The sequence below is a fragment of the Daucus carota genome, chromosome 6 (genome assembly GCF_001625215.2).
Source record: "Daucus carota subsp. sativus chromosome 6, DH1 v3.0, whole genome shotgun sequence".
In the NCBI taxonomy this organism is placed as follows: Eukaryota; Viridiplantae; Streptophyta; class Magnoliopsida; order Apiales; family Apiaceae; genus Daucus; species Daucus carota.
In genome coordinates, this window is record NC_030386.2 from 30283366 (window position 1) to 30296988 (window position 13623).

A 13623-nucleotide genomic window follows, 5' to 3' on the forward strand; every position below is an offset into this window, starting at 1 on the left:
TAGTGAAAGTGTGAAACTGATGGTTGCTTTTGCTATAAAAAACTATAAAGTATTGAAAATTCTTGCCGTATAATATGAATTTATTATTGGGAATTTGTCAGCTTCTTCCCGGTGTGCTAGTTATGTGATTGTTATATACATAACGAATAGAAAAGTACAAGATTAATTAAATAAGCCAAGATTAATCAAATAACAATAAGCTAAAGAGAAACGAAAACACAGATTTATTAGTTGATGCTTACATTGAGAATTTTATTGATCATCAACGGTGGAGCCAGGGGAGGAACCAGGGGGGGCTAGCCCCGGCGCCAGTCCTGGCTGAAAAAAAAAAATATAATTTATTTATTTTTAGTTTTTTAGCCCGGAGACAAATTTAAAAATGATTATATATATAAAAAATAACCCACTTTAACATGGTGGTTTATATCGAGAAGGCCATATTTAAAGATATAGACGATGAAGTTAATCAATTAAGGTATGCATATTAACTTTTAATTTTTTGGCTGAAATTTTAATAATAGTTTAGCCCGGGGTCGAAATTAATCCTGGTTCCGCCACTGGGTGGAGCCGAAGATCATGCATGATCCGGCGAACGATAACTAAAAACACGAACATAAAAAACGACCCCGTAAACAGATCACGCGCCTTTTTTCAAATGGGATGGACTATAATTCTACGTTTCCATAATTTCCACATGAGATGTTGCTTTTTTGTGTGTACTGGAAAGATGGTTAAATTTTAGGTAGGTAAAATCTTTTATTTGTCAAACATGCATTTAATATGTATGGAGATTGAACCATATCTACCCAATAAGGCGGATACTTCCGATCCTGCTTGGATGAAACGGAAGATATTGTCGATAAATAGAAGTACATCTTGTTCATTAACATCTCGAAAATATTCAGCCATAGTGAGGGTAGTCAAACCAACTCTCATACGAGCTCCCGGCGGTTCATTCATCTGAGGTGACGGACAATCGGACATGATAATTGATAAGTTAATGCTTGGTGCACAAAATTGTGTACAAAAACATGTACATAATGACATGTGGTGGATTTTAATTGGATGGCCCCCTGCATTTACACCAACCACCCCAATTAAAACCCACCACATCATTTGCCACATCATTATGTACAAATTTTCTGTACACAATTATGTGTACCTAGCACTACTTTTATATTTAACTTGATGAGATCTAATCCTTTTCTGCTAACTATATGTTGAGAGATGAACAGTGGCAATTGCCGGGTGTACATGGGTTGGTTAACCCGATCAACCCAATCCAATTGGATTGGAGATATGAGTTTCAATCGGATTAATAATTAAATATATAAATAAGTACTAATATACTATTTCTTACAAATTCACCCATAATGCGAGCCCCATGACCACTGCAATTCTCTGGCCGGACGTTCATTTTGCTAGTTGTAATTAATCTACTTGCAATTAGCTACATGTGTATAATTAATTCATGAGCTGAAGCTTGCACGACTGCAACATGCAACATTTCACATATTATAACTCACAAATACAGATGACGATGCCTAAATGCACCTTATTTTGTATTGTATGAAGATAATATATGATTTGTTAGATATTTGAATAAATGCACCTTAATTCTATGTAAAATGTCTTCTCCATTCAATTTTTAAAATTCGAATTATCGCTATAAATTATTTTAAACAATAAATTAGATTAGTATATCAAATATAATTATTTATAAATCTGATTAGTTCTTCCTATATATCAACTCCGATCATTGATCAGATTATTTTCTAGGCGACAATGATAACAAAAGGGGCCAAAATGCTCCTAACCTCCACCATACGCATTTATACTACACACGTGACACGTGGCTGGCCATACACGTCATGCAATTCCAATTTCCATAGTATCCTTCTTTGTGTATATATAAACATACACAATGCGCTTATACTATCATAACATCTCACTCATTTCCAATCCTTGTCCTTTTTCATCACTTCCGTGAGTATCATCTATTCATCTTCATTAATTACTACAATGTGGTTTAACATTTTAAGTGCTGCATGTTGAACTTGTTAATTTGTTATATTATTTGTTGTGGGCTTGCATGCAGTTAGAATGAGAAGTAATCTTGAATAAACTATTGGTGTGCATGTAAAATTAAATATCATGAATAACTAGTTTTTATTTGCCGCAATTTGTCTTAAACTTCCTATAGAAATCTTACAATTGTGGTCGATCCACCGGTGCTGAAGTGGCCTCTCATTTTACAGACATGGCAATTTTGAATGGGAATATCAGTAGCAGTTGTCCGCAACAAGCATCATACAAGTTCCTGATCTACGGTAAAGGCTGGATTGGTGGTCTACTGGGAAAAATCTGTGAGAAACAAGGAATTCCATTCGAGTATGGAAAAGGACGTCTGGAGAATCGAGAACAGCTTTTGGCTGATATTCAGACTGTTAAGCCCACGCATGTTCTTAATGCTGGTTGTGTAACTGGAAAGCCCAATGTTGATTGGTGCGAAACTCATAAGACAGAAATTATTCGTACTAATGTTGCAGGTACCCTGAATTTAGCTGAAGTCTGCAGAGAGCATGGACTCCTGATGATGAATTATGCTACTGGATGCATATATGAGTACGACGCCAAACATCCAGAAGGTTCTGGCATTGGGTTTAAAGAAGAAGAAACGCCTAATTTTCACGGCTCCTTTTATTCAAAAACTAAGGCCATGGTATATAGTTTTTCCCCATTCATGCATTTCTTTTTATGCACTCGACACTACTACAAAAAGGGCTAATAGCGTCAGTCAAAACATAATTCTAGCGTTGGTCAAGTGCCATAATATTGACACTAAAGTAAAGACGGTTATCTAGGCGACGCTTAAAATAGTCATAAGCGTCTGTTAAAATTAATACCGACGCTATTAAGTGGTAAAGCCACGGTTCTTCGTAGGACTGACGCTAAAAATGCGACACTAAAGGTCTACTTTGTACTAGTGCAAACATAATGAACAAATTTTGTTCTCTTTAACATCCAGGTTGAAGAGCTATTGAAAGAATTTGACAACGTATGCACGCTCAGAGGACGGATGCCAATATCTTCCGACCTCAACAAACCAGGAAACTTCATCAACAAAATCACACGTCATGATAAGGTGATCAACATTCCCAACAGTATGAGCGTGATAGATGAACTTCTTCCAATCTCAATTGAGATGGTAAAGCGCAATCTCACAGGGATATGGAACTTCACCAACCCTGGTGTGATAAGCCATAATGAGGTTCTGGAGCTGTACAAAGAATATATAGATCCAGCTTTTAAATGGTCCAACTTCAGTCTAGAAGAGCAAGCCAAGGTTGTGGTAGCAGCTCGAAGCAACAACGAGTTGGATGTGTCCAAGCTTAAGGCCGAGTTCCCTGAGTTGCTATCAATTAAAGAGTCGCTGATCAAATATGTCTTTGAGCCTAATAAAAAGGTTTAGGGGCCTAATATAACCTGCATAACGTTATTGTCCAGGCAACTTATGAACTTGGGTTGAAAAATAAGAATTAATAATTATGTTTGTGTAATAATGTAAAATTAAAGTCTGGAGTATGAATAGCGTGCAGTATGTGGAATAAGTTAAGTGTGTGGCATGTAATGAATAAGGACAGAGTTTGTAGGTTGTACTACGCATTATAATTTATATATCTCCTGTTTTGATGTGTTCTGTATAATGTTGATGTTTTATTTGCTGGAAATCTATAAAAAAAAGTGATAAATAAAATTCTTGCATAACACAGGCAGCAGCATTTTACATCTTGCAGTGCGGAGAAATTCCCTTATGCCTCAGCAGATTGTGTACAGGGACGAAGCCAGCAAACATCCATAAGGGGGGCCAAAAAATTTTCTTCAACACAATAAAATTTTTCATCAACACAGTGAAATATTCAATATAAAATAAATACAAAAGTACTAATCAAAAAATTATAGTAGAACCTTGTCTTCTTTTAAACCAGGAAATCAAATATATAATTGTGTCAGTTAAAATATTTAGCTATTTGTCTTTAGATATATAAGAGTATAAAATATCAGGAAACTCATCATAATAACTCTAAATTATACGATAATCTTTAATTAGCAAGTAACACACATTAAATGAAATTGTACTTCAAAAAAAATGATATTGTATTTTAAACAAGAGTAAGTAAAATTTTTATAATATCTCAAAAACTAAACATTATGCTTATTAACCTTAAAAAAAATATTATACTTATTTACAAGATGACAAACTATAGTTTAAACAAGTAAAAATATTACCTGGATGATAAAATTTGAATTGACGATGAGTAGAAAAATATTAATATTAATTAAAAAACTGATAATGCACAAAGACTAACTTAATTTATTCTACGAAAATGAATAAGTGGGGTTTAAGTTTCTCGGATAAGAAAGTCCTCCACCAAAAATTCTTATTTTTGTAAAAGAATTATATTGACGTTTACCTTTATCACATAAATCTTTTTCTTAAATAGTATAATTATATATATATATATATATATATATATATATTTGTTTATTTTTATTCATAAATTTGGTCTAATACATAAATTAGAGAAATCTAAAAATTAACACTTCATCTTATAATGTTAATTATCTCTTAAGAGTGAACAAATATTTTTTTGGGGGGCCAAATTTTTATATTTATATAAATATAAAAAGAAAATATAATTTTTTTCAAAATTATATAATACAAATTATAGTATTACGGAAACCCTAGGGGGGCCATGGCCCCTTTTGGCCCCTACATAGCTTCGTCCTGATTGTGTATCAGGAACTATGATGTCGAAATCGCTGACAGTCCACTCTGCCACTTGGTTATCACTGATATAAATCTCAGTTCCTAAGTCAATTGATGGCCAGCGCCTTTCGAAAGGCGCAGCTCCTGGATCCTGCGCCACAGCGCCAGTTTAATGGAAAACTAACAAATGTGGTTAAGTCATCAAAGAAATATGACTAAAAAAAAATGGAAAATACCTGGTAAAAATAAAGTGATTGTGAAAATCTTCCAACAACAAGTTACCAAGTTCTTGGGTCATTAACCCAGCCTTGGCCCTCCCGTATCCGTACTCTCCCCACACCGGATGAGGGAGAATCTGCGGTTTACTTGGTTTACGTATTCTACATTACAGCCTTTCAAGTTTTTAACCAACAAGACACCTTTGATTATTGTATGAATAGGACCTTTCCCTCATTTCTCTCTTTGTTCATTCATTGTGGTTCTTTTACCTGCAGGGTTAAATCCGTAAGTTTCTTCTTCAGTTCGGGTAGTTTGTAGTTTGATCTGTGTCTCCGATTATTACTCTTTACACATCTCTTCTCTCTCGTCTTTTCGACTTTTCCCTTCCCTCCAATTATTATTCAAATATAAATATTATTTTAATTATGAGGCATATTGTTTTAGACTTGTATTTAATACACAAAAATCATGTCTTAAATTACTAGAACACTATATTTTATTATATTTATAATGCATCTAGTAGCAGTAGGACATTGTTAGACTTGCTCTTAGTCATTTTGAGCATAAAATTAATCATCCAAAATGACCAAGTGAGTGATGGACAAGATGATTTAAAGATATTCCCTTAGAAATTTTGAAATGAATACTTGAGTGTGACGATATTTGCGTAAAGGATCTTTCAAGACACATTTGTAGTATTAAGATGTATTACTCGTGTATCTACCACGAAAATGCTACTAACATACGCAGGCTCAGAAGACGGCCCTCAACAAACATTCCCAACAGTAGGAACTTCTTCCTATTTGGATTGAGATGCCAAAACGTACAGAAAAGTCCATCTGAGGTCTGTATGTAAAAGTGCAGTACATGATACTACATGATTGTGCAATCATAATTATATTGAAATGACCATTCCTTAGTACAAGCCTAGTACTTCTCCATTTCTGTCGAGGATTGAATAGATTGTTCCGGAGAATCTAACGTTTTCATGACACAAATATATGTGTTTGCATTGTAGAGCGACTCTATAGACCCCAAGTTAGTAAAGGAAACCATCCACCTACTGATGACTGACATATATGTTAAGTACTCTTTAAACCTCCAATAAAGTACTGTGCCTATAAAATCAGTGACCTTTAATTGTCCCAAATGGTGCACGTTTATGTTTTAATCTTCAACAAGTGGTGCTGGTTCCATGAGGTGATGAGATCTAATCCTTTTCTGATAACTATATGCTGAGAGAAGAGCAGGGGCATGTTTTGTTGCTTTCCTAACGATTTATAAGTTAATTAAGGCATATCCAAGAAAGAAGTTAATCAAGGCATATCTAGCTAAGAAAGAAGAGACTTTGAGCTGTTTGAACTAAATACTTTTATCTAAAATAGCCAGATAGAAATGCGACTAAATGATGACCAATCCTATGTTGGTTATATTTATTAAACTTCCGATATAAGTACAAAGCGCGTGTTATTATATTATAATAATTAATAATATATTATTTATAATATTATAAATAACAATAAATTATCAATTTTGAATTCTAATCAATTATTCTAAGAGCATCTCCAACCATACAAAGCCCTTGTCTAAAAAATGAGTTGGCATTCCAAAATTAAAAAATATAGCCAACGTCCTGAAAAAATAGCACTCCAACCACGTGAACCTGTTGTTTATAATTTTAGCCAACCTCTTATGGATGGCTAAATTTGTCGAACCTCTACAGGTCTGTAAGAAATCTGTAGGAAGATTGCACATCATTTATTACTATATTAAACTGATATATTATATTTTAACAATCTAAAATATTAATAACATACTATTTTTAAATTATAGCCAACCAATATAGCCAATACCATTGAAGCAAAATGTATTACAGGTTCAGCAAATTTTACATAATGTCTTACAGGTCCAATTTAGCCAACGTTTATAGCCAACACCGTTGGAGATGCTCTAATCAATTTTATTGAGTCACACCATCTGTCCTGAAATTGCAACATTTATGTAATTATATCATTCAATTATTTTAATCAACATCATGTGATATATTATTGTTTAAATTAAATCATAATCAAATTTGTTATAACAATTTTTGGGAATAACAGCTTGTTCTCTACAAAAATACTTATCAAGATTCAAGCACCCTCTATATTCTCATTTCTAATATATTTTTTAATACTTATCTTCAACAAAATAATGCATAATTATCTGGTGTGTAAAGCATACGAGTGCATATTATTATTGTAAAGAGCACATGAGAATCCTGGAAAAAAAAAGGGCACATGAGAATAAGATTTTCCCTCCCGTGTCCGGCATATGATACGACTAGTGACATAATTCTAAAAATGGGAATTCTGCTGTGTTTTGTCGATTCGACTTTTAAAATTTGAATAATAATTATAAAATAATATGTTATATAGTAATTCAAATTAATAAAATACTATTATGATATTATAAAATATTTGATTTTCAATTCAATTAAATTTCTAATTAATCTCCAATCATTAAATCAATTACTAATCAGTAATCCCTCTAGGTTTTTTACACATAAATCTAGATTTTTTGACCACATAATTAGAATTAATATTTTTAAAATTTTCTTTTTTAAAATAATATATATATATATATATATATATATATATATATATATATTTCATATTTTAGTTCAAAAAATGAAAATTTATAAAAAAATAATTTTAAACATGTAGTCAAAAATATAATTATGTGTGAAAGTCCAAGTGACTTATAAAAAAGACATCCGATTCCCAATCAACTACAGGACTACTGAATTAAAGACGATGAAAGAGGGGCCAAAATGCTCCTTTCCTCCACCGTACCTATTTATATACACACCTAACCTCAGCCATGCACATTTAGTACACAGGTAGACCTTCTCACCATTTCCATAGTATCCTTCTTTGTGTATATATACGTGCGTGTACATTGCGCTTATCATAAGTTCTCACTCATTTCCAGTCCCTCTCCTTTTTCATCACTTCCGTGAGTATCATCTTTATTAGTACAATGCGGTTTAATTAATATTTTAAGAGCTGCATGTTGAACTTGTTATATTTGCTATTTGTTGAGGGCTTGCATGTAGTTAGTAGTTAGAATGAGAAGTATTCTAAAACGGGAGAGCTATGGTAGGTTCTGTATACCAAAATATATTCTCTTCTCTTGAATGAAGTATTGGTTGTGCTTGTGCATGTAAAATTTCTTGAATAACTAGTTTTTATCTTATGTAATTTGTCTTGTGCTTCCTATTGAAATCTTACAATTGTGGTCGATCCACTGGTCCTGAAGTACCCTCTCATTTTACAGGCATGGCAATTTTGAATGGGAATATTAGTAGCAGTTCTCCGCAACACGCATCATACAAGTTCCTGATCTATGGTAAAGGCTGGGTTGGCGGTCTACTGGGAAAAATCTGCGAGAAACAAGGAATCTGCGAGAAACAAGGAATTCCATTCGAGTATGGAAAAGGACGTCTGGAGAATCGAGAACAGCTTTTGGCTGATATTCAGACTGTTAAGCCCACGCATGTTCTTAATGCTGGTTGTGTAACTGGAAAGCCCAATGTTGATTGGTGCGAAACTCATAAGACAGAAATTATTCGTACTAATGTTGCAGGTACACTGAATTTAGCTGAAGTCTGCAGAGAGCATGGACTCCTGATGATGAATTATGCTACTGGATGCATATATGAGTACGACGCCAAACATCCAGAAGGTTCTGGCATTGGGTTTAAAGAAGAAGAAACGCCTAATTTTCACGGCTCCTTTTATTCAAAAACTAAGGCCATGGTATATAGTTTTTCCCCATTCATGCATTTCTTTTTATGCACTCGACACTACTACAAAAAGGGCTAATAGCGTCAGTCAAAACATAATTCTAGCGTTGGTCAAGTGCCATAATATTGACACTAAAGTAAAGACGGTTATCTAGGCGACGCTTAAAATAGTCATAAGCGTCTGTTAAAATTAATACCGACGCTATTAAGTGGTAAAGCCACGGTTCTTCGTAGGACTGACGCTAAAAATGCGACACTAAAGGTCTACTTTGTACTAGTGCAAACATAATGAACAAATTTTGTTCTCTTTAACATCCAGGTTGAAGAGCTATTGAAAGAATTTGACAATGTATGCACGCTCAGAGGACGGATGCCAATATCTTCGGACCTCAACAAACCAGGAAACTTCATCAACAAAATCACACGTCATAATAAGGTGATCAACATTCCCAACAGTATGAGCGTGATAGATGAACTTCTTCCTATCTCAATTGAGATGGTCAAGCGCAATCTCACGGGAATATGGAACTTCACCAACCCTGGTGTGATAAGCCATAATGAGGTTCTGGAGCTGTACAAAGAATATATAGATCCAGCTTTTAAATGGTCCAACTTCATTCTAGAAGAGCAAGCCAAGGTTGTAGTAGCAGCTCGGAGCAATAACGAGTTGGATGTGTCCAAGCTTAAGGCCGAGTTTCCTGAGTTGCTATCAATTAAAGATTCGCTGATCAAATATGTCTTTGAGCCTAATAAAAAGGTTTAGGGGCCTAAAATATAACCTGCTGAACGTTATTGTCCAGGCAACTTATGAACTTGGGTTGAAAAATAAGAATTAATAATTATGTTTGTGTAATAATGTAAAATTAAAGTCTGGAGTATGAATAGCGTGCAGTATGTGGAATAAGTTAAGTGTGTGGCATGTAATGAATGAGGACAGAGTTTGTAGGTTGTACTATGCATTATATATCTCCTGTTTTGATGTGTTCTGTATAATGTTGATCTTTTATTTGATGGAAATCTATAAACAAAGAGTGATAAATAAAAATCTTGCATAACACAGGCACCAGCATTTACATCTTGCAGTGCGAACAACATTCCCCAATCTCCCCTATGCCTCAGCAGATTGTGTATCAGGAACTATGATGTCGAAATCGCTGACAGTCCACTCTGCCACTTGGTTATCACTGATATAAATCTCAGTTCCTAAGTCAATTGATGGCCAATGCCTTTCAAACGGCGCAGCTCCCGGATCCTGCGCCAGTTTTATGGAATATTAACAAATGTGTTGAAGTCATCAAAGAAATAGTAGTACAATTTAAAGAAATGGAAAATACCTGGTAAAAATAAAGTGATTGTGAGAGTCTGCCAACATCAAGTTCCCAAGTTCTTGAGTCATTAACCCAGCCTTGCCCCTTCCGTATTGGATATCCGTATTCTCCCCACACCGGATGTGGGAGAATCTGCAGTATTTCCTGAGGTTGCGGATTGCTATAAGCATCACAGTAGTTAAACGGGCTCTCAATATGCTCTGCATTTCCAGGGGAACAGTAAATATGATAAGCATCATAAGGGAAGTCTCGTGTATCCGAACGATGAATTTTAGTCCCGTTTAATAGAGTGTGGTAAGGAGGACATTTCCCCAGATCATCTGGCTTGCACCATGCCTCTGTGCCTGGATTGATGATCATCTCACTATAGCGTGTCACGTCTGTGGTGACATCTCCGTCACAAGGCTGTCCATTGTTCTTCCAACAACTTCCGATGTCCATTAGGTAGAACTGGCTCTTAGGACCTCCTCCTTGCTTTATATCCAGTGTGAATCTCACTTTGAAATGTGGTGATTTCGGAACCTTTTTCAAATCAAAAAAACAAATAAATATTTATCACAGGTTACATACTTAAAGAATTAAACTAATTAGGAACTCACAATTTTTGTCATTCCTCTTGTTTGGTAATGATACCCTCCTGAAAATCCGTTGGTAGCATCTGATCTCAAGTAAAGCATCAACCATGGATAGTTCGTTGAGGTCTTCAAGAAATGATGAAAAACCCAACTTCCTTTTCTGCCAATCTCCTTCTCCCAAGTAACAGAGTAATAAGAAGTTTCATTTGCCGTTTTGGCAGTTGTAATATTCGCAGATAAGTCCCATGTTCCGTAAAATCTTCCCTTCATAGAACTGTTCCCCTGAACACTAGTATAATCATGATATATCCTCGGCATGTTCATGCAGCCTTGGCCAAAACAAGGAAACCGAGATTCTTGTGGAAAGGGCTGCGCTTTCTTCCCGTTTTCAGGGCACACAGCAGCTAATGTGTCCATGTTGCCACTCTTGAGCATGATCATCCAAAACTGCCATGGTGTAGGCTTATCTGAAACCTGGCATTTGGTTCCCAAATAAACCTCTTTCCAAGCTGCGTATTTATCAAGATCGATATCCTTCAGTCCTTGCTTCTGCGCATTCATAATCCCATACATGTTATCCGTCTGGTTCACTCTGTGGATCAACTCAACTTCCCTCGCAAGTGGAAACAACAATATACATCAATATCCCCATAATTAAAAGTAATACTAGTGTAATTTTATTTTATTTTGAAATGCAAAAAAGGCGAAAATCGGGCACAGAAGCATAAGATTGAAGAGAACTCACATGGAAGAGATGATGTAGGAGTAGAATGATGAGGCAGAAGATCAAAGCAATCAGCCTGGCGCGGACTGCCCATATCAGGAGCTTCTTCACCAACCTCATTACACTGATTCCATGCCTCTATCGCCACTCTTAGCCCGTCCCTCTTCATCCCCGGATCGCCTATAGCCGTCACATCTCCTCCTCTCACCCATGAAACTGAACACATTAACATAATCATCACACACAAGGACGCTAAATATTTTTCATAATGCACTTCCATACTTGACCGTCGGTTGTAACACTTGATGTATATTATAGAATCAAACTTAGTTAACTATATATAAGTATAATGATCAATGTTAATGTAAATATATGTGTGAGTGCATTATGTGTTGCTTTAAAGTATAAAACAAAGATCAGTCAAGCAACTTCAAGGATTCTCTTGTGTTTGCTTATAAGGATGATATATATTGGATAAGAAAATGGTTTCATACGTTCATGTGTATTTTTTACGTGAAATACTGCAGAATTATCCAAAAGAATGTAACCATATACTTATCAAGATTTCCATAAATATAGAACCAATTTTATGGGGTTTTGAAGGTACAATAACAAATAGCAGCAATATTTGGGATGACTTTCTCTTTTCAAGTTTATCCTGATAAGGCTAAGGAGTCATTACCTGGTGTTTATTTTGATAGTAAATTTGAAATCAGTGGCGGACCCAGATTTTTTTTTAGTGAGTTCTTTATTTTATTTTATTTATATAAATAATAAATATTTAATTAGATATTAATATTTAAATTTTTGATATTAATATTAAATGTTAATTTAAAGAATACCGGAAACTAAAAAGTATATATTTATACAAATATCTTAATAAATATGAGATCTAAAATTATTTCGAACACCAATCGCCCAATAGTTAATAAGATTTCTGAATTATTGAGGTAAATTATGAGTTTGGTAAATATTTAGTGGGTTCCTGCTAAATTTTAAATTAATTTTTAACTGAAATTTATCTTATAATTACACATCGGCGGGAAGTTGAGTGGGTGCCCGGGAACCCATAGCCAAGGCTATGGCTCCGCCCCTGTTTGAAATGACTCGGATTTTTTATTAATTAGATCAGAGAAACAGCAACTCCGAAACTGGGACATAATTCTTGTGAACAATTTATACCGTTCTTATATCTTATTTTCATTTTTATAAAAAAAGACTTTCATGTGTGGAAACAAAATTTGCCGTAGAAAACATGACTAGTTACTAGAATTTTTAAATTATTATAATTGTTATAATTATTACTCCTAATACTAATATTAATGAATTAAACTTATCATATAAGTATGATATGCAGCAACCTAGCGCACATGGTAAAACTCAGTAAGTAATTAAATTCTGTAATTTTCTTTTTTGCAAGTACAATTAGTGCGAAAAGCAAGCTCAATATGCATAAACAGGTGGATAAGACCAACTCTCCTCTCATTTCTGGCACGCAGTTTAAAAAAATATATATATAAATTTATAACTTGTTCTTCATTCTTTTCATAAATGTTTAAACATAAACTTTTATTCTTAAAATTTATAACATAAAAATTTATATCAGGATTCTCTTGTGTTTGCTTATAAGGATATGATATATTGGATAAGAAAATGGTTTCATACTTTCATGTGTATTTTTTTACGTGAAATACTACAGAATTATCCAAAAGAATAACCATATACTTAACAAGATTTCCATAAATATTGAACCAATATTATGGAGTTTTGAAGGTATAATAACAAATAGTAGCAATATTTCGAATGACTTTTTCTTTTCAAATTTATCTTGATAGGCCGAGAAGTGTTTATTTTGCATCTTTATGTCTTTGGCCATAGTAAATTTAAAATGACTCGGATTTTTTATTAATTAGATCAGAGAAACAGCAACTCCGGAACTGGGACAGAAGTCTTATGAACAATTTATACCGTTCTTATATCTTATTTCCATTTTTATAAAAAAAGACTTTCATGCGCAGAAACAAAATTTGCCGTAGAAAACATGATTAGTTACTAAAATTTTTATATTATTATAATTGTTATAATTATTACTCCTAATACTAATATTAATGAATTAAGCTTATCATATAAGTATGATATGCAGCAACGTAGCGCACATTGTAAAACTCAGTAAGAAATTAAATTCTGTAATTTTCTTTTTTGCAAGTACAATTAGCGCG

The 13623-nt window shown here is 34.0% G+C and overlaps 3 protein-coding genes across 4 annotated transcripts; 2 read left to right on the forward strand and 1 right to left on the reverse strand.

Moving 5' to 3' along the window:
• The first annotated feature begins 1937 nt into the window (after nucleotides 1–1937).
• On the forward strand, nucleotides 1938–3700 carry LOC108224374 (bifunctional dTDP-4-dehydrorhamnose 3,5-epimerase/dTDP-4-dehydrorhamnose reductase). The gene is made up of 3 exons (XM_017398958.2): nucleotides 1938–1986; nucleotides 2259–2722; nucleotides 3029–3700. Exons 2-3 carry the CDS (start codon nucleotides 2261–2263, stop codon nucleotides 3470–3472), a joined length of 906 nt encoding a protein of 301 aa, XP_017254447.1. The 5' UTR covers nucleotides 1938–1986; nucleotides 2259–2260; the 3' UTR covers nucleotides 3473–3700.
• A 4183-nt stretch (nucleotides 3701–7883) lies between these two features.
• On the forward strand, nucleotides 7884–9770 carry LOC108225213 (bifunctional dTDP-4-dehydrorhamnose 3,5-epimerase/dTDP-4-dehydrorhamnose reductase). Of its 2 annotated transcripts, none has more exons than XM_017400039.2 (3): nucleotides 7884–7987; nucleotides 8309–8790; nucleotides 9097–9770. In XM_017400039.2, exons 2-3 carry the CDS (start codon nucleotides 8311–8313, stop codon nucleotides 9538–9540), a joined length of 924 nt encoding a protein of 307 aa, XP_017255528.1. In that variant the 5' UTR covers nucleotides 7884–7987; nucleotides 8309–8310; the 3' UTR covers nucleotides 9541–9770. The 2 variants fall into 2 exon arrangements, with proteins under 2 accessions (XP_017255528.1, XP_017255527.1); XM_017400038.2 differs by lacking the exon at nucleotides 7884–7987 and adding an exon at nucleotides 8004–8130.
• On the reverse strand, nucleotides 9751–11849 carry LOC108225212 (uncharacterized). The gene is made up of 4 exons (XM_017400036.2): nucleotides 11426–11849; nucleotides 10705–11288; nucleotides 10112–10627; nucleotides 9751–10029 (listed from the first exon to the last, which is right to left on the reverse strand). The coding sequence occupies exons 1-4, from the start codon at nucleotides 11682–11684 to the stop codon at nucleotides 9886–9888; spliced, it is 1503 nt and encodes a 500-aa protein (XP_017255525.1). The 5' UTR covers nucleotides 11685–11849; the 3' UTR covers nucleotides 9751–9885.
• Between the last annotated feature and the right edge of the window lie 1774 nt (nucleotides 11850–13623).